We start from the raw sequence: 20,756 nt of genomic DNA on the forward strand, positions 1-20,756 counted from the left end.
TTCTCATTTCTTTATGTAGTCTTCAGGAATGGCTTTCCAGTCTTCTCAAAGGTCAGTGCCTGCCTTTTATTGTATTCTCTGTCAGGATGATCAATAATGTTGAGGTCAATCCATGACCGATAAGTGCTCCATTGTGTGTTTTTCTATCCAGGCATGCTTTTACTTCATTGACAGCATCTTTGGGATCACTGCCATGCTGAAAAGAAGCTGTTGCCAATGACAGGCTTTCCAAATTGCATTGCATGGTGGATCAAAATTTCATGTACTTGTCGTCAAAACCCTCTCCTGACTTCCTCTGTACATACTGATGATGATTTGAACCTAAATTTTAAACTTTTGTTAAGGACATGGATTTCAGTTACTGTTCATCCGATGTAGATAGCTTTTAGGACAGTCTTCTTTTGTCCTCCACTTGTCCAGTTTCCTCACCTTTTTAAAGACACACTGTAGATATCAAGATATGCCAAGTTTCCAACTAGTAGCTTATTGAGAATTGCCTTTTTGATGTAAAAATACAATTTGATAAACTACATTTTCTTTGGCTAAGGAAATGTGAACGAATAGTGTGCTTTTACAACAGGCTGCTAGTAACAAAATGCCTCAAGATACAATTTAAAACGGTCTCTTTGCCAAATTGCTTTTGTAGACATAACACTGGTTCATCCCTTGAATTAGGTGCCCTTTTCTGCTTAAATGACTCATAGGTCAGAGTTAAATGGTTTAACAAACAAACAAACAAACATTCCTCTGAAAATGGTCAGGTACAAAGACTGGACTGAAAATGAGTGAAAAAGCAGCCAATGGCCAAAGGAAAACTTTGAAAGATGTTCAGAAAGACTGGAGAAGTATAGTTCAAGACCACTTTAAAAAACAAGGACTGGCTCCTTCAATTATAATATAAAGAAACATGGCTCAAAATCTTTGCACAGAGGTGGAAAAGTTTTAATTTTGTGTCTTTTAGCATTTTTATTTTATATTATTATTATTATTTATTTATGAAGTGATAAATACAGAAATCGTAACATATAAAAAATGTAAAATGTTTGTAATCAAATGTTAAGATTTCTGTTGATAAATGTATTACAATTAACATATATTAAAAAAGATAATGCACCATCTACATATTGAAAACTTGAAATTTCAGATTTCTATTGCAAAATTAATTGTTTAACTTTTCATGGATAAGTTTTCTAGATATTTTTGGTATTAACTTTGCAATATTCACATTTCTTTCAGAAAGGCTTCACTTGCGCTTTAAAAAACATAAGAGTGGCTTATTTATTTTACTGTAGAGGTCCCAAACGGCTCAGTAGCCGTTGACGGCTCTTTAGGCGACGGATCGAGTCCAGCATTAACCATTTTCTTTTCCCCCCTTTTCATTTATTTTTGGGAGTTACAAAAAAAGAAAAGGAGCACAAGTAAGCCGAATATCTTCTTTATCCATACGTTGCCGCTGGTATCAAAGTTAGAGCAAAGCCAGAGTGTGTTGGTTTGACTATGCGAGAGGATAACGTTGCTTAGCTAGCTGGGTCACTTGCTGGAAAGAGGCTATACGTGATAGCATAAGCTAACCTCACTCAGCGATACAACCTCGAGACAAGTCGGGACAAGACCAGGTCAGTGGTTGGAAAAATTGTGCATGTTTCCATGCGGACATTGGGCAGTTACACTGTACCGGAGAGACATTGTTACTCTTACCTCTGGGCAAGGGCTCGGCGGATCTGTGAGGGTGTTTTTGGTTAAGGATCGAGGTTATTTTTTATTTTTGCAAAGGCATAGCTAACGTTAGGTGGCTGTCTAGCTCATTAGCCTAGCTTGGCTAAGTGGTTGACTAGTATTCGCTAGCTTCTGAATTCAGCCACTTGTTTTTTAGTGTGTAAACACACATTTATTTACCTTTTAGTAAAGGTGTCTGGGACGTTTGTGTGCTGATGAAATATCTGTTTACTATTAGATGTTTTTTTTTCGTGGCTAGTGCTAGCGGATAAACGTTAGCGAGGCTTCAGCTTTAGCTCGGAAGGTGTCCGATTAAAAGACGCTCCCGTTGTCAGTATTGATGATTTGTCAGTGGTTGTTTTTTCCAGCACAGTTAAGTTGTATAGTGTAGTGTATTTTAAGTAGTATGTACCTACACAAGCCAGCTCTCTAATGCTACCCAACCGGCCTGGGGTAGTATGCACAGGGCCCATCTACACCGCCATTTTGTTTTGTTCATCTAATAAAAATCAGTTTTTTTCTGCGTTACCCCGAGTCTCCCACTAACTGTAAGTAAGCAGAACAGTTCGGTAAGGACGAACAGTCGTAATGTCACTGTGTGGTTCAAAGCATGGAGCTGACAAGCGGTGAGCTAAGTGATAGCTGCGAGGTGTTGAAAATACATTATGAAACATCAACGCAGTCCCCCTCCCAACGAGATCACCGAGGGCCTCTGTTAGCATCGAGCTGGTTAGCACCACAGGAGGAAAAAAAATAAGAAAAACATCACACATCACCGCTCCGGATGTTTCTGTTTTGCATATATATGTACAAGGCAATGATTCCTGGAGCTACTAGCTGATTTTTGCCCGTCGTAGTTGGTCTTGACGGTTAGCCTTTAGCTTCACGGGGCCTCTTTGTGGTATACGTTGCTGCACTTAGGGCTCCAGTTAATCCCCATACAACATCTAGCTGACCAGCCATCCCACGACCTAATTTTCTAATCTCATCTGGTTATTGAGGCTCGCTGCGGGGCTGCCGCAGTTTCGTAGTTACCGTGTGCAACCTTTTCTAAAAAGTAATTAACGAAGGGTTATTTGTTTTTTTGTTTTTTTAAAGTGATGTGTGTAAAAGCAAACATCGTACATTTTGCTCCTTTGATGATCGTCAGTGCGCAGTAGAAGGCTGCATATTTGAGTCTTCAAGCATATCTTGGGAATGTGTTGCTGTTTGTGTTATGCAGCCATCTAATGAGACGTCTTCCCACCTTTCAGTTATTTAACGCTTGAGTCACTGTAGCACAGACCTATATCTCTATAATCACTGTTTTCTAAACACAGACCATTTAGATTGGCTTTCTCACGTCAGTATTCATTTTTTTATTGAAGCCAAGTGAATGAAATGATATGACGATGTGACAAAGTCTTCACGATCTTAGAGATCCGTGTGTTCGCAGTCATTGTGCCTAATGGGAGTAGGAGGTGGTGGTAGCAGTTTAACCTGATGGATGCAGCCAAATCGCTGTGAATTGGACAGATGTCAGTGCCCTGTCTTTTATTGATGTGCAGTAAAATGAGTTCAAGCTAAAGGCCTGGCAGTTGCCATGGAGCCGAACCCTCTGTCTCAAGGCATGAAGAATATCATTTATAATGTGTTTCCATAGAAACCATGGTTCTGCTTTTTCCCCACCTTTTTTTGAAATAATGTTCATCTGATAAGCAGTGAACGTCTGCTAACTAGGGTTGAACAGTATAGCCCTAAAATGTCATGATATTTTAAGAAAATTAGCAGTTTGGCATTATCCATCCTTTTCCATTGAGTTGCTGTATTTAATGACATACTTCTTGATTTGATGTTTGAATCGATTGAAGCAAGATGACAGCAGCAACATTGTGGTGCAATAGTAGTGACACAGCATAAGTCAAACGTAGCACAAAAATAGCCTAGGTTTTGTTTTTCCTGGAATGTTTAAGGAGTATAAAATAACTGGTTAACACTTTAGAACAACAGTAAATAAAGTAACTTAACCTTAAGTCTTCCGGAGATGCATGGTATTGTCGCATATTTCTTGGGGTGTTGTGCTTTGGGTCGTGCATTTTAACCACCTGCTCATAGCCCTGTTTCACCACCTTGTAACCACATCAGTAATTTCCATCCACCATTTGCTCTTCCTGTCACATGGAGTGCAGTTAGCAAATAGCTCAGTGGAGCCATTTGTTTACATTTGAGTCGCACATCACTAGCTCCTAGTATCTCCTCCTTTATTAGCTGGTTGTACTTGATCATCTGTTTTTGCTTCAAGCACTGAAACAAGTTTTTTTTTCTACACTCAACAGGAACAGTTTTCTTGCATATTTTACAAAGCACTACTTTGGGAATGGCTTCTTAGGTACTACGCAGCTCTTGCTATCAGACATGACAGGCTTGTCTTGTTGTGTGCACTACAGATCATAAATGTATAATGTTGCTATATATAGTATGACATTTTTATAGCACATAAAAAATTATGCTGGTGTTATTGCTGTATTATAAATGGTGCAGTCATATGCTCCCATTAAACTGTATCCATATGGGCATATAGAGATCTGCTTATCTGAATTTATACAAATAGAAAATAGAACTGACATGTTGGCTCCAGGTTGCTGCTGATACAGTACCGAACCAGTACTAGTGTTCAGTTAATAAGCTGGAGTCTTTTCTCTCTTTTATTTATATATATATATATATCAACAGTAGTCTACACATAAAGTTTTTTCTGACTTTTTGAAACAAATTGTTAAATAAATGCATCCAAAAGGTCTTTATTAAAAATCAGAAATGCACAGTTTATCTAATGTATTTGAATAGTGGATAGCTGGCTAGGGATTGTACTCAGTTGTGGATATGGACAACTACAGACACTGTCGATAAAGACAGTTTTAAGTCTTGATAAAATGTGCTGGCTTAGTTAGTACGTTATAGTATCTCTTGAATTGTAGATGGGACCTCGTGGTGAGGGATGACAAATTAAGACAAATGAAACTAAGGAATGACCGTGGCTATGTGTTAGTCCTATGCAGAGCTTTGCAGACCAATGTCTGCATGTTGTGTCTATGTATCATCAGATGGGGGAAGAGCTAAAACTGTAGACCAAAAGGTATGTGTTTGCGCTGTTATTTGTCCTTTAGTTTTAACCATTGCCACAGAGAACAAACTCGTGTTTCTTTGTAGTGATGTGAAGGTAGGTGTTAAAAGTAATGAACACTGCAGCTCTGTGCTTCTCATACTTATTTTCTTTATTAATATTATTTTTTAACACTTCTTTCTCTCCGTGGTGAACTGCATTATCACCTCCTTTAATGTTCAACCCAACTTTTTAATCAGTCAGCATCCTATGTATGCATATCATCACTGCTACATGCTTCTTTTTTTTTTATTTATTAATTAATTTTTTGGCTGTGGGGGACTGCATACAAGCACATTCAAGCACATCTTTGTAGGTTGACTAGCCAAATGCCTACCAAAACAAACATGAACATGCTACCATAAATTCTACTTTATTCTTTACTGCTTACTGCTCTTTGCACGCTAGTCTCTCCTTTCTAGCTAAGTACTTAACGTTTTGACACACATATTGGAGTAGAGTTGACTAGAAACCTGAAACTCAAATAATATTAACCAAGTTGTCAAGAATGCATTATGTTATCATAAAAATTGCAAGTGCTTCGAAGCAAAGGGCAGTGAAGGCATTCCTGTCGCCTGACTTTTCCAGTCATGTGGCCACAATTCTTGGTTAAATTCAAAACTGTTGCAAACATACAAAGAAAAATTGTTGGTGTCACAGCTGTGAAACGCCTCTAAACCACTGTTGCTTTATTGTTAGCCTCTTCCATGTTATGTTAAACTCTCCTGCTAGAAAAGTGGAATTGAACTGAATATATTTGTCTCATAGGTCACTCAGAGGTCACCAATATATTAGTGCAGCTTTTTGAGTCAGGATTGGACCATTATCTGATCCAAAAACTGTGTTGATTCTTGTCTTTATATGTTGTTGATTCACCAAATCCAAGTTAGATGACATTCAGCAATATGTGACAGAAAACTTATGGTCTTACCTATACACATGCTCAAAAGCTTTCAGTTAATTTTTATGTTACCAAGTTGGTTTCTGTTGTCCACATTGTCATAGGGAACGGTTAAGTTGTTTAACTTTATAAGCCCACAGTCTACAGACAGATCAGTCAAAGGCACACCAGTCTTTACTAAGTTGCTAAGTGTTGAATGAATACCTCAAAATATAAAAACGAGTGTTTTTAAATCAGATGTATCGGTCGTAAATATAGCAGATGTTAAAATATATCAACTTGCACTCCTTTGTTTAAATTACTGATGGACAGGCTGAAAAATTGTGGGCTAATATTGATGTTTACAATAACACTTCAGCTAATAATGAGACAAGAGTTCTTGTGTTTTAATGTTTTTAAATGTATTTTTTTATTTCCCACCTGTGTCAGAGAAACAAAGACTGTCTTCCTTTAGCCAGTGCAAAAGGAATGTAAAAAGTTAAATATTAGCCACTCATGTAGGTACATGGCATCTCATTAATTTGTATAAAAATCAGTAAGTCTGGTATGAGATGATGCTGATATTTGCCAAATATTTTGTTGACATCTTTTTTGTCATTTGAATTGACAAAAAATTTAAAATGGAGGAATATTGCTTCAGACATAGAAGTAAAATTAAACCAGAAAAGCCCCAGAAAATGCTGTAAATTGCCAATTATTCTGATTTGTAGGAAAATAAAAAAAAAAAAAAAAATCTGAGTGTATTATCCCTACGTGCTGTGTCATTGTGTTTCACAATATCCTGTTTCATAGAGCTGTCTTAAAAGAAAGGTTTGCTACACCTATTAATCTGAAAGCAATTATACCTAATGTCAGCTGGAAGAAACATAACTGTATCATAACTGTAATCCCTTGTTAAATATAGTTAAAATTCAGCACTTTCATTCTCTTTCTGTGTATTTTTGTTCTCCCCTTCTCTTCTTTCTTCTACAGTCTCAGGGCTCACCATACTCAATGAGCGGACAGCGCAATGTCAGATCGCTCTGGGCAAACTGCAAAGGGGAAGGAAGGCAAAACCAAGTATGCGTCTCTCAACCTGTTTGATACATACAAAGGAAAGAGCCTTGAAACACAAAAGCCTGTTGGTGAGTAGCTTCAGAACACACAAGCTTTCACAGCATACATCCAGAGGGGGTGTACTATGAATCAGATTCAGCATAGCCAGGCTTTCTTTGAATTAGCTGGTTTGATAAAACCTGAAAGTCAGAGCTTATGGCTATCACAACATATCATAACATGTAGATAATAACATTGTTATTATCTACATTCTCAGCATACATCACTTTCTAAGCAGTTGTAACAGATTTCAAAGGGCTCTAATTAAATTCTGCCAGGTGGTGTGGTTTAGTAAAAGCCTGTGCTGTCACTGATCATTTGAAACTTAAACAAACAGATCTCAGTCGGATCTGCTCATTAGTGTGATTACAATTTTCTCGCTGTATTGTGTTTCCACCAACTAATGCAACTTTGAAGTGTTAGCTTAGGGTCTCCTTAATGGTGCTGCTTTTTAATACACAAAGTTTATCTATCTATCAGCACTGTTTTTTGATGAAACTGTTATACTGTTTGTTATTGACTAGTGTTTGCACTGAGGTGTTAAAGAAATAACAAAGGGAAAAGGGGGTCCTGGAGGGTGAATGGCTCTTGAGGCTCGATGTATTAGCTGAGCTCCAGAGACACTGAGGCTGACCAGAGACAGAGGCTTACTTGTGGATGCTGTTTGACTTGTATGCTGAGACCCCAGTTTATGTTTTATTCAGAGGCTGCCCTCTAGATTCAAGCAGCTGTCCCCTTTCCCCGACTACAGACTTGCCCCCTCTTACATAGTGAAGGCCTGAAGCTGCTGTGGTTGCTCTGAGCCTTAGGAAAACAAATGAGGGATTGATATTCAGAATGGCTTTGCTTTTAGGCTTTTCCATGGTTCTGTACGCATCAATGTGCTAATGCTTTTCTATAAAATTGTAATTGAAGTGGGTTTGCTGAATGTTTTTAATAACGTCAAGAGAGTTTTTTGTTTGTTTGTTTAAAAAAATAAATCCACATTCATTAGAATCACCAGACCAAAACTACCACGTTTTTAGCCTTCTCAGTGATTCAGCACCCTAATTTTACATCCAGCAAGTAATCAGAACGCCATCCCTGTTTTCAGGCTCCCTCTGGATTTCACCAGTGTAGGGTTTCAGTGGTCCATCTGTGCTAACGACTTCCTGCTGTTACAACCAAATTTCCCCTTGTGGGACAATTAAAGAATTATTTCTATTCTATTCTTTCTTGTTTCCATATCAGTTCCCCCACGCCATGGCCTGCAGTCTCTTGGTAAAGTTGCCTCTGCGCGGCGTATGCCACCCCCTGCCAACCTGCCCAGTCTGAAGGCAGAGAACAAAGGCAACGATCCTAACGTCTCGCTCGTTCCCAAAGACGGCACAGGATGGGCAAGCAAACAGGAAGCAGCAGACCCAAAGAGGTAAGAAAGCTGTAATCAAACACCTTCAAGTTATTGGGTGTTAATGTAACAAGTAGTTTTATTCTTGTGTGATTGCTTGTTGCATTCGGTCTGAAGACTTGTATGTCTGCTTTTTCCCTCTCAGTACCGATGCATTGTCAGCACCGCAGCCGGAGTCGCAGCAGCCTGTGGCTTCACAGACACCTGCACCGACCCGCCCGAGAACCCCGCAAGCTTCAGAGGTACACGTCATCTCCATAACATTAAAACAGAATATACCCTGAGTAATGGTTGCCGAAAGACATCTAGCACTGCTAGCTGGCATGTATCATATGGTATTTGACTTTGTGTGTGCACCGTGTTCAGGCTCTGGCCCCAGCTTCAACCCAGGCCGTAGGGGCAAGGTCCTGGGCACAGGCCAGTGGAACACATGGAACACAAGGGGATGGTGAGTCCTTCTTTTGCTGCATGTCCTTCAATGGGTTTGTTTGTTTGCAACTCAGCCCCTCTTTTCATCATCTGTTTTTGCAGGTGGAAAGGGATCAAACCTACCGTCGCCATTCTCTCGCGAGGAATTTCCCACCCTGCAGGCGGCTGGCGACCAGGACAAAGCTGGCAAAGAACAGGGCACTGCAGATCAGTGGTATGGGCCCGGACCAAGCCTCCGCCCCCAGAGTGAGTAATGCAAGCTTTGTCTCTAATAATTTGTCATCCACTTATTTGTCTATGGTAGTTTGGAGAGAAACACCTCGGGCAGGGTTTTCATTTGTATTTATTTATTTTTGAACTTTACTAACTGACAGTATTGATATTCATTGCTCTTCACATTCATAATCATAAAAAATGACTTTCCATTCTTGTTCTGATTACATAAAAGTCCATAAATCATACTAACCACTCTGTCCTCTCCTGTCTTCACTGTCCTCAGACGTTACAAGTTGGCGGGATGGTGGGGGCCGAGCCCTGGCACCCACCCTGCCTGGGGAGGGGGTAACCGAGGGTGGCACTGGTGGAGCTCTGGTGATGGATGGGGCAGCAGGGGTCCCCCCTCCAAACTCACAGAACCACGGGCCACCTAGGAACCCTCCTGCAGGCAGCCCCGCCCTGCCCTTGCCCCAGCCTCCTGTGGGGCCTGGGTTCCCTCAATATCGAGGGATCATACCCCCCTTCGTAAGTGTTAGTTTTCTTTTATTTGCATTTATCTTTATCTTCTCGCCCAAATAAATAAACAAATAAAAACAAAAGAAATGGGTGTCTGAACTGGATCTGTTTTTACTCCCTAGATGTATCCTCCCTATCTGCCCTTCCCAGGCCCCTATGGGCCTCAAGGGCCCTACAGGTACCCACCACCTGGTGAAGGGACAGCTCCAAGGTATGTTCACTGAGATGCTACTTCATCTACTTTTAATTTCACTGTGGAGGGAAACTGTTCTTCAGTGCAGTCAAATGGCCTATAGTTTAACTCCTAAGTAATCAAGAGCTGCTTTTTTTTGGGCCATGCTTTTTTTGTTTTCATCATATCCCTTAAAAAAGAACCTCCCCCATTATTTCAGGTTCTCTCGTGGGCCGGTTGGTCCTGAGAGCAGGTCACAGGGCGGTCCACGCGATGTGGGTGGAGAGGTGGTAAAGCGACCCTCCATTTTAAAACAAGACGATTTGAAGGAGCTAGATGAGCTGGACCACGATGGAGACGAAGGCTGGGCAGGTAAAATAAATAAATAAATAAAATTCCATTCACAAAGGTGAAACATCATAAAACCGGTTCTAAGTTTGTAAGCCACCTCCAAATATACACTAAAACAGTGTTTTTGTTAAATGAAGTTATTTTCTTTTTTCAAGTTGTTCCTATCTATAATAAAAACATAAAGTTTTCTGTTTGGAGGAGGGCTCTAAAGCATGCAGAAACTGAAATTTTAACAAATGGCTTTAAAAGATCTGAAATAATTGGTTACTTTTAATGTTGTTACAGACCTAGAACAAGAATCATAACCTTCTGTGTTTTAAGTAAAGACTTTTTTGTGTGTGTCTTGCTTATGCAAGTTAATTTAGTTCAGCTGTGTAGAGCGTGTTCTGCCGAGCCTTCCTTTTTCTGCTTTCGAGGATTGCTGTTGTTGGTGCATATCAAATTTCATGCTGATCCGACCAGCATGGTTTAAGTTGCTGGAGGGAGGGAGAAGGATTAGTGATGGTTGCTGAATAATGTCACACTGTAGATGTTTGGCACAAACATGGTTCTGATGGCTTCCATTTTGTTTTTTGTTGTTTTGCTGAAACAGGAGCTCATGAAGAGATAGATTACTCCGCCAAGCTGAAGTTCAGCGATGATGAAGGAGAGGAAGAGGGAGAAGAGGATAGAAACGAGAGCAAGATTGATCCGCGGTGAGTGACCAAGTACATTTAATGTGTGATAAATTACAGTTCTCTTGGGGGAGGGGGGGGGGGGATTGTTGTTGTTTTTCTAGATTCACTTACATTTTTTGTCCTTCTTGTCCTCAGTGATCAGCAGAGGTCTCAGGATGCCCCCAATGCAACCTCTCACTCTCGAGCCTCAGACAGCGGCGGAGAGACCCGCAGGACCCCTCCGTCTAATGTTGACAATGGCCCCCAACCCCCCTCCAGCAAGCCAGGATGGGCCGAGGAGGGAGGAAGTGGTTGGGTGAGCCAGGGAGCGCCATCCACCTATCAGGTACTGTGTTGAACAGCAGTAACAACAAGACATTTTTCACTGCAGGAACCTGTGGGCTCTTTTAGGAACCAACCCTTTAGGACCTCTTACAGGGGTGTTTTCAGACCAAAAAAAACCTTACCTGTAACTACTATGCAGGTGAGGAAGAGAAGCAACGTAGAATTGTCCTCTTGAATCCCTTGATTTTTGTGGGGTTTTTTGGCACAGGAAGATTTGTGGTGAATCCTACACCACAATGGGAACAGGCTTAAACGGGCTGATTTGGGGTTGTAAATGTGTGCTCCGAGTTCCTGCAGTGGATAAGGCCCTAAGGTTTTACCTTACATTGAGGCCTTGTGAAGTTTTCAAATTAAAAACAGGTTACAGAGTCAATTCTGTTAAGGCAAGACTTTTTTAGTGGGCAGGCATGTGTGAGTGTCTGTATTTTGCATCAGTGTAGATTATTGTGGTGGACCTTAGCTAACTGTGTCTGCCTGTATACAGGGGCGCAGGCCTGGATTGGGTGGTCCCCAGGAGCAGCCCTCCCCCCCACCTGGGCCGCTCCTCGGACCAGGGCCCTACTCCTTTTACCGACAGGTAGACATCAGGACAGGGCCTCATAGAATAATCATTTCTGTCATTGCCTCATCCACCACCTACGGGTCTTATAGCAAAGTCATTTTTAGTTTTAAGTTCCCTTTTTCCCCCCCTTCACTTTGGTTTTTGTTACAGTGGAGATTATCATTCATACATACATTTCTACTTTTTTAAAAGATTACAGTAATTTCACTTGGAAGGTTAAAAACTTCATGATAAAACATTCAGTGTTTTCTAACTCCTCAGGATCGGCCCCACAATCAGGGAGCCTCTCTTGGCCAGGGGAAACCTGCCCCTGCCCAGCATCAACCAGCAGCAGGAGCCCCTAACCCTCTTACACAGCCTGGTCTGCTGGTTCATGCGGCCCAGGGGGATGATGAGGACGAGACGTGGCGTCAGCGCAGGAAGCAGTCATCCTCTGAGATTTCTGCTGCTGTTGAGCGAGCTCGTCGCAGGCGTGAAGAGGAAGAACGCAGGATGGAGGAGGAAAGACGTGCAGCCTGTGCGGAAAAGCTGAAGAGGCTGGATGAAAAGCAGCAGCAGCAGAGCAGCAACACAAGTGCTGCTGGTGGTGGTGGCGGCAGCAAAACCCCTAGCCTTGATGGAAATTCAACAGCTGCTACGGCAGGCAGCCCAAGTCCATCAGTTTCAGCTTCCTCCCCTAATATCAGCCAGCCTCCTTCCCCCTGCGTGGACTCTGAGGAGCCTCCAGTGCTAGCTGTCCCGTCAGGGACAGGTCCAGCTGGTAATGACCGCCAGCGACCCAGCAGCAACAGCAGTTACGACTCTGGTGCAGGTGAGTTTCTCAGATGCAAATGGCCTGAAACACAGACCTATCTTGACAAAAATCATCAAGAAGCATTCAAGTAAATAACATTTCTATTCTTTATTGAATATAGCATTTTAAGTAAATACACCACATAATAATCTTGATGACTACAGATTTAACCCTGCAACTTTGTTTTTGATTTAGATACCCAACAGTGTCCCCAGTTGGCTGCACCACAGCCGCAGCAGCCCACACTGGATGTACCTTTACTAGGAGAGAGTAAGGAAGAAGCTGTGAGCACTCCTCATATTCGTACAGGAAGTGGAGGCGAAAGAGGAATCGACCAAGTAAAGGTTGAAAATATCGGAGGGGGATCCGGTCGTCAAGCTGGTGGCCCTCCTGGCCAGGGCTACTCAAAGTATCAGAAGTCTCTTCCACCTCGATTTCAGAGGCAGCAGCAGGTTTGTTTTTGTTTTTGTTTTTTTTTTCCAAACATAAGAGAGAAATTCAGTTAAAAGTTGTTGTTGCATTCTGAATGAGCAGGGCCACCGTCATTTTCTCTTTTTACTTTTTTTTACTCAAAGGGAAGTGCTTTTACAACCTGAGTGAGTTGCATTTTTCCATTCACTTCTCTGTAGGAGCAACTCCTAAAGCAACAGCAGCAGTGGCAACAGCAACAGCAGCAACAACACAGCCAGGCATCACAAAGCCAGCTGTCCCCACAGACCCAGGCTCCACAAGGTCCTTCACCAGGTTCAACTCCCCAGCCTGTACCTGGACCTAAACAAGGCGGACCCTTGTATCAGCCTGGCGGTATGGTTCGACCTCCACCCTTACCGTTGAATTTTGACCCTCGGTGGATGATGATGCCCTACATGGACCCTCGTATGATACAGAGTCGCCCTTCACCCATGGAATACTATCAGGCCGGCATGCATCCTTCCGGTGAGTGGATGCATAAACACAAGTAATAAAATTTAATCAGGAAATATTGCAGTATTACAGGCCATGCTTAAAATGTTCAGTGGTATTGTGTTACTGTGAAGTCACAATGTTGGCTGTTGACTTAGATTTTCTTAAAATTTTACTCAGGGCTTATTGGGCGTGAGCGGTCTGATTCTGGGGGGTCTGGTTCAGACCCCTTTGACAGACAGCAACAGCATCCAGGGCATCCTCACCGTGGGACTCCCCCTATGGATCCTAAGCTGGCCTGGGGGCCTGAGGTGTTCCCTGGAGGAGGGGAAAACCGTGGGCTAACTTCTCCCCTGAGACAGAAGCAGGCATCAGAGGATGATGATGTGGCCAAAGGGCCCAGGTATGGATACTCGTTTTGTTTGAGTGAGATCGAAGATAAAACCTCCTTCTTTACTGTTAGATTGTTGCTATATAGAGCAACTATAAAAGTGTCCATGTAAGTTTGTATTGTTTTTGTTTTTTATCGTCTGTGTTTTCATTTATTGAGTGAATAAGTTGCTATTTTGTATTCTGTCTTTCTTTATCATAGGAGCGACACTCCTCCACACCGCATGCGAGAGGGTGGATTGGGACCCATTCAGCAGCCCAGCTCTGCATCTGGGACATCCAATCAAACCCCACCCCCTGTTGGCAACCAGGGAGGCAGCCATCACCCTCATCACTACATCGGCGGACAGGGCAACTACAGCAACTTCCCCGATCAGGGCGCAAGGATTCCTCCTCACCAGCATCAGAGGGCGGGTGAAAGGGGAAGCCAGCCACATGGGTTCCCCCACCAGGATGAAGGGCCTGCCCGAGGAGCTCAGCAGGGCCAGATATGGGGAGCCCCACATCCTCACTATGATCGTAGCGGGCGCCCAGATCATCCCCCTGTTGAAAGCAACTCTCACCTCCACCACCCTCACAGCCACCACCCTCAACAGCCTCACTTCCCTCTCCATCCCCATAAGCCAGAGAACAGAGGTGGTGAGGCCCCAGCTAAGAAGACTGACTCTTCTCCTCCTCTTCACCAACCTTCCCTCTCATCCTCCTGCTCCTCTTCCTCCTCTTCCTCTTCCGCCAGGGAGGATGGGAATGTCAAAGTGGCACCGCACCATCACCCATCACAGAGAGAGAGCGAAACCAGTATCGGGCACAGTCACGCTGAAAGAGGCAGCAGTGGTAACGCTGGAGGTGGTGGCCATGTGAAACAAGAGAAGACAGGTCCGGCATATACTTCCCATTCAGCCAACACTTCTAGCCCACCTCTGGCTCAACTTGGCAGCCACAGTCAGCCCCCACAGCAGCAGCATCCTCATCCTAAATCAAACCAAAGAGGAGGGCGGGAGCATAAGACAGAGACACACTGGGGTCCACGGCCTGGCAGCAATACTACCGGGGGTTCCTCTCACGGAAGGAGGGGCAACAATGCAGGAGGTGGGAACAACTCCCGTGGAGGAGAGGACTCTTCCAACACTCCATTGGACCACAAACCCTCCAACCAATCAGGAGGGAGCAATGCCAACAGGAGGGCTGGGCCCATTAAGAAGCCAGTGCTGAAAGAAATCAAGAGAGAGGCAATGGATGCAGATGGAGGAGAAAAACAAGGCACAGGATTTGGGAAAGATAAAGAGCAAGATGGTGGACAGCCTGTCTCTATGAAGCAGGATGCCTCCTCCAACTCTCAGAACACATCAGTTTCATCTAAGGACGAGCCACCCCAGACAGCCAAACCCAGAAATGGTGGAAAAGAGCGATCCACAGGTGGAGGAGGGTCAGGTAGAGGTCAAAAAGATGTAGACACTACTTCATCAGGTTTTTCAGGGTCCTCCTCCAGGAGAGACAGAGACCGTTCCTTTGAAAAGGGAGGCAACACCTCTCACCACCATGGAGTCCCCCAGAAAGGCGGCAGAGCCAGCAGAGGAAGAGGGGGAGAATTCTATGGGCGAGGCCGTGGGTACCGGGGCACCTACACGGCCAGTGCTGGACCCACAGGTGGAAGCCGGGGCAGAATGGGTGGCAGGAGTGGAAGAGACTACCGCTCAACAGCCGGTGGTGGCCATCATCAGGAATCCAAGGGTGAAGGAGCCAGTGGAAGGCATGGTCAAGATCGGTCCCAGCATAACCCAGCCAGGGCCAGAAACCGCAGTGAAACCCGCAGTGAGGGCTCGGAGTATGAAGAAATCCCCAAGAGGAGGAGGGAGAGAGGCTCTGAGACGGGCAGCGAGAGTGGAGCAAGCGATGTCGGCCACTCGGACAAAGAAGACAGCCAGAAACCGAACACCAAGAATGGCTCTGATAACACCACTAGCAGTGTAAACATTTCATCTGCTCCACCCAGAGGCTCCCAGGCCCGTGTCTTCACCCCTAGGGGTGTGCCCTCTAGAAGGGGCAGGGGTGGCGGAGGTGGAGGAGGAAACATCTACAGGAGTAGTGGCAATATGGGAGCAACAGCTGGGGGACACCGTGTTGGGCCCAGCTCAGGCTCGCATGGTGGGTCCTCCAAGTCTTCTGCTTCAGCCCGGAAACAGCAAGGTCCGCCACAGAGCTCTGGGCATAAAGACTTAGGCCGAGGAGGAAATGCTGGTGAGAAGAAGGACAAGGTGGCTGATGGAAGTCAAACTCAAAGTCAGGGGACCAACCCCCCTCAGCCGTCTCTGCCTGCTACAACAACCTCTGCTACTCTGGTTTCCACTGAAAATGGTGGAGTTGCGACCCAGCAAACTTCTGCAAAACCTGTGTCAAACTCTGGAGGGCCAAATGCTCTTCCTCTTCCTTCTAATCGTGGCTTTGAGCGACCACCTAGGCGCCGTCGTCATGGGCGATCCCAGCACCAGCAGGACAAGCCGCCCCGCTTCCGGAAACTGAAGGAGCGGGAGAATGCTGCTCGTATCAACGGCAGTGTGGGGGTCATTGGTGGAGAAAGGCCCTCGTCTCCTTCCATGAATTCTGTGCAAGATGGTAACGGAGCCCCAGTCTCTGCTCCCATGACAGGAAATGCCCAGAATGCTACCCACAACGCCACATTAACGGCCAACAGTAACAACAGTGGCGGGCATCTCAGTAATGCGAACAGCCACCACCATCACCACTACAACCAGGGCAGTGTGGGTCCCACGCATCCACAGCACCCCCACGGTGCCAAGTCGCCTGACTTCACCAACCAGAACTCAGACCAAGCCAATGAGGAGTGGGAGACAGCTTCTGAGAGCAGCGACTTCACAGAGTTCAGAGACAGAGAGGGGGGAGGGGGAGGAGGAGGAGGGAAGTCGTATGGTTCTCATCATCACCACCACATGGGAAGAGGCGGAGGAGGAGGAGGCGGCAGCATCGTGGAGCGTGAAATGACGGGTAAAGAACCCTCTGCTAACAAACGAAGCTTCTCGAGTCAGCGTCCTGGGATGGAGCGGCAGAACCGGAGGGTCAACGCCGGAGGACCTGGAGGTGGCGGAGGGGGGGGAAGAGGCCCCCGTGGCCCACCTGGCGGCGGCCCTGGTGGACCTGGCAGCGGAGGCGGCAACCGGGGAGAGAAGCGTGGCAACTGGCCCTCACCGAAAAATAGGAAGTGACGGAATATGCGACATTTCAGTTAAACCCCACCCACATTAACCCCCACCCTGTTACGCCTTTAATCCCTTTTGATCGTAATTTCACAGCTTATCTGTTGGCATTAGTGCTTTGTACAGTAAATGGAGATGGTATTCACCCCTCCTTCCCCACCCAGTCACTTCTTTCACCTTTGCATCATCCTCGTATCTGCCGTCCGTTCTTGTAAATTTCTCAGTTTGTTCCATCTTGCTCTCTATTCATTTGTGCCCCACCCTCTTTTTTTTCTTTCTTTTTTCATTTTTTTAACTCTTCCTCACCCCGGTTGGATTTGACAAGCATGTGATTGTTCAATTGGTGGGCGGGGGGGTTACACCACATTTTGACAGAAGACAGTCACACTGAGCTCCACACACTCACACATACAAGCACAAATGTGACATCTTTAAAACCCCCACAAAGAGCATGTGAGGTCACTTGAGCGCAGAAGGAAAATGTGGGATTAAATTGGCATGAATATTTGGATCGGCCAAACTTTTATATTTATGTGTCTGTGTATATTTCTGTCACACTCTGGCCTCGTGTGGTTTTCTGTATTGCAGTTGTGCATCACTTCCTTCACAAGTGAAAGGGGTGCAGCTACATCTTTTAATAAGAACAATGTACCATAAGACGTTTTGTTTCTGTCTTTTGTTTGGCCTCGTGTCAGCTCTGATTTTTCAGCCTCGTAAGGAATTTTAGGGGTGTGTGTGTGTGTGTGTGTGTGTGTGTGTGTGTGTGTCTGCGCACGTGCGCGTGCGTGTTTTCTCTCTTCAACAAAGCAAGTCATTAAACTAAATTTTTACTAAAAATGTCCAAATTCCTCCTCTGACTGACTTTTTGGTCCGATTACTGTGATGAGACCTGTTAAAGTACTACTGCTCAGTGATTGGTCTTTATATCAATGTTTCTGCTGCTTGTTCAGGTCGATGGTTTGAATTTTGTTTTTATTTTTTGAATGATCTGCTCTGACATTTCATTATAATTTGTCTTGTTATTTTCTTTTTTCTTTAAAGAGGAGGTTTTTGGCCTCGTCGTAGCATCTTCACCTGCAGAATTTCTGCACACTGCAAAAATCTAAAGTTTGAAGCTCCCTTTCTTTGAGTTCCGTTTGCCCTCCTGAAGACTGTATCGATGGCGTGATGGCTTTATTTTAATATCTATTATTTTCTCGGGGTGACTTCCAATTTAATGGAAATGTGTTTTTCCCTCCTTTCAAGTCGGGGGGGATGAATTAAATGAAAATGTAGGTCATGATAGAATAAAGCAGATGTTTGACTTTTCCTGAAATTGTTTATGCTTCGATAGATGATCGAGTATGTTCTAATAAGCACTCCTTGTAGTATAACAAACATCCACTGTTGCTGGTTCTTTTCCTCTTCTTTTGTGTTAATGACTTGGGCAGGTTACACATGATAAAGCAGGACGGGGTACTCTGTCTGGGCCCAGAGTACACAGCTAAGGCTGAGTGTTGTACACCCCTCTGCTTGTCGTAGCGGAGGCTCCTCGCACCAAGAAGGACTCCTTGTCTGAGGTATGAAGTATTTTTCACAGGCGTGTTTACTCGGGAAGGCTGTTTTCGTTTGGACGGCAGCAAGCGGGAGCTCAAATTAAAATTCAGGACTTAAAGCCGAACCGGGGGGGTGACCGAGCGTCGCCTTCTGCAGTTTGCTGCACGGTTTTCAAGATTTTACTCGCAACAATTAATGCTGACCTGAAGTGAGGAAATGTGGGATCGATGTAAGATTACACACTCAAACACAAGTTTAAGAGACACAGAAAGACTGGAGACAACAGCGAAGGTGAACTAACATGTTTTCACATCTTCATCAATTCTGTCACTGCTGTAAGTTGGGGTTCGTTTGTTTACTGACAACAGTGTGAAGGTTGTCTCTGGGATGTTGTGAGTAGGGCATTTGATGATTTGTGTATGTGTACGTGAGCGTGTGTGTACGTGTGTTTGGTTTTGTTTGTTTTTTTTGGTGTCTGTGTAATAACGAGGGGGGGGGAGGGTTAAGGGTGGGGGACCAGAGGGTTATAACATGAATGGCGAGCACTTTTCTGCCTTGTTTGCCCGCGAGTGATTTAACCAATTATTATTAAGACAATTCTACTGTTTCTTAAATACATCCACATATATACATTCAGCTGTGTGTATATGTTCATCCAGATTAAGAATCTGCAGTGGGAAACGTCACCAGTTGGTTTTCTTTTGTGTAATTTAAGCAACAGCAGGCAAGCGAAGTTGGACATATTTTATTTTTCCACTATGACTTCTGAGCATGAACACACGTGGGTGCAGCTTGCCTTGCCTGTTACTGGTTTCTTCATTGATAGCTATACTCTTTAACACGGGCTCAAAGAGTCCTTCATCCCTCCTTAACTCTTAATGTTGATGTGCGCATTATTGTATGTACCCATGTTAAAAACAAAAGTGTATTCCAGATAAAAGAGAGAAAAAAAATTACTCAAGATTGTATTATGTTTCCAGCATTACTGAGGTACCTGGAGTGGGTCAGACCGTTTTGTTTTTTTTAGCATTTATGGTTTTATTAATGGAACCGTAATATACACACATGTATGTATATTGGTATGTATCTAAGTTTTTGTCTACCCCAACTTACATTCCCACAAACAAATGTTGCCATTTTTAGTTCAAGGGAGCAATGTACAAGCAGAGAAGTGTCTTATTATAATAAAGTTATACAGAGAAGGCAAAGTTAAATAAACTACTTTTGATTTAATGGAAACATTTAAGTTGTGCGTCTGTTTCTTTGATGATAAAATTGTTCTCTGCCTGCTTGTGTGGTAGAAGGTTGTATTGATGGTGGTGGTGCTTGTGTGTGATATGTATGTGTTGTTACAGTGTTAGATGTTTGTGTTGAGTTTCTGATCGTGAGGTCTGCGTATGTGAAAGCAATCCCTGAGAGAAAACCTCAGGCTCAACCACAGGAGTACACAGAGCTGCTTTCAATTACACAAGATGTGCCACGGAGCGTCTCAGAAGCACGTCCTCCACATCGCTAAAAGCGGCGTCTGGTCCATTTTTAGCTCATCCGGCCGCAGTTCACAGGAGTCTCTGCTCCTCCTGGAGGATTTTAGTGAAATGAGAATATTTTGTCCTGAACTTTTGTTTTTCTTTTAGTGGAGGGAGCAAAAGCAACCGATTTGTTTCCGCAGTCAGACTATTCTAAATACAACATGTCCAATTTTTTGTTTTGTTTTGTTTTATTTTTTTTATTTTGTTTTATTTTTATTTTTATTTATTTTTTTTGGGGGGGGGGGGGTTCTATTCATGGTATATTCATGGTTTGTATGATGTCTGACAGAGTACAAAAGTCACACCTACATGCTGTTTAAAATTTCTGCTTATGAGGGGCAGCCAATCAGGATGAACTCACAGGCTACACTAAGGCCCAGCATAAAATAAGCTGAAAGTCAGGACAGTAGCTCCACTTTAATTTAGTCTAATAACTGTACATGAACGGCTCTTGTTGAGATAAATGTACAAGGTGCAGGTTACTTGTACTTTTATCTCGACATGAGATTATTTTTGATGGTGGTTAATGAATGATTTGAAAGAACAATCATCTGAAGTTGAAGCTTTTTTTTCCTTTTTCTTTATATTTACTGTGATTCAATCTCACTTTTAAGCCATAATACAAACAATGGTTATCCAGAAGAAAACATTTATTTGTAAATTTTAATTGTGCTTTCTTTAAAATTTCTAGGTCCAAGTTTCATGACAAACATTTTAATGTTTAGTCATTACTTCATTGGGAGTGATAATAAGTTCAGAAATGAGTACGTACACGAGAGAGACCGATCAGGTTGGAGGGGTGTGGAGACAAAGAGAGGAAAGGCTGAGATGGTTTGGACATATGCAGGAGGAGCAAGACAACAGCAATTCATGGATATGTCAAAGGAGAATTCTAGGGATAGGGA

General features: G+C 43.7%; 1 protein-coding gene across 3 annotated transcripts; it reads left to right on the plus strand.

Annotated features, from left to right (window-relative positions):
* The first annotated feature begins 1,285 nt into the window (after positions 1–1,285).
* Positions 1,286–19,561, plus strand: prrc2a (proline-rich coiled-coil 2A). 3 transcript variants are annotated; one of them, XM_085148210.1, is made up of 17 exons: positions 1,286–1,418; positions 6,732–6,883; positions 8,085–8,262; positions 8,387–8,483; positions 8,608–8,689; positions 8,773–8,916; positions 9,170–9,411; positions 9,525–9,613; positions 9,795–9,946; positions 10,518–10,620; positions 10,738–10,927; positions 11,411–11,503; positions 11,750–12,299; positions 12,477–12,733; positions 12,911–13,217; positions 13,365–13,587; positions 13,777–19,561. In XM_085148210.1, exons 2-17 carry the CDS (start codon positions 6,769–6,771, stop codon positions 16,793–16,795), a joined length of 5,841 nt encoding a protein of 1,946 aa, XP_085004336.1. In that variant the 5' UTR covers positions 1,286–1,418; positions 6,732–6,768; the 3' UTR covers positions 16,796–19,561. The 3 variants fall into 3 exon arrangements, with proteins under 3 accessions (XP_085004336.1, XP_085004338.1, XP_085004337.1); XM_085148211.1 differs by having other exon boundaries at positions 1,295–1,616; XM_085148212.1 differs by lacking the exon at positions 11,411–11,503.
* The last annotated feature ends 1,195 nt before the right edge of the window (positions 19,562–20,756 follow it).

The sequence above is a fragment of the Neolamprologus multifasciatus genome, chromosome 22 (genome assembly GCF_963576455.1).
Source record: "Neolamprologus multifasciatus chromosome 22, fNeoMul1.2, whole genome shotgun sequence".
In the NCBI taxonomy this organism is placed as follows: Eukaryota; Metazoa; Chordata; class Actinopteri; order Cichliformes; family Cichlidae; genus Neolamprologus; species Neolamprologus multifasciatus.

What these genes read in the sequence shown, in the direction of transcription:
- prrc2a (XM_085148210.1), top strand. Translation starts at nt 6,769, where the DNA reads ATGTCAGATCGCTCTGGGCAAACTGCAAAGGGGAAGGAAGGCAAAACC. An exon ending in GAACCCCGCAAGCTTCAGAG is followed by an intron (nt 8,484 to 8,607) that starts GTACACGTCATC and finishes CACCGTGTTCAG; the next exon opens with GCTCTGGCCCCAGCTTCAAC. An exon ending in GGCCGGCATGCATCCTTCCG is followed by an intron (nt 13,218 to 13,364) that starts GTGAGTGGATGC and finishes AATTTTACTCAG; the next exon opens with GGCTTATTGGGCGTGAGCGG.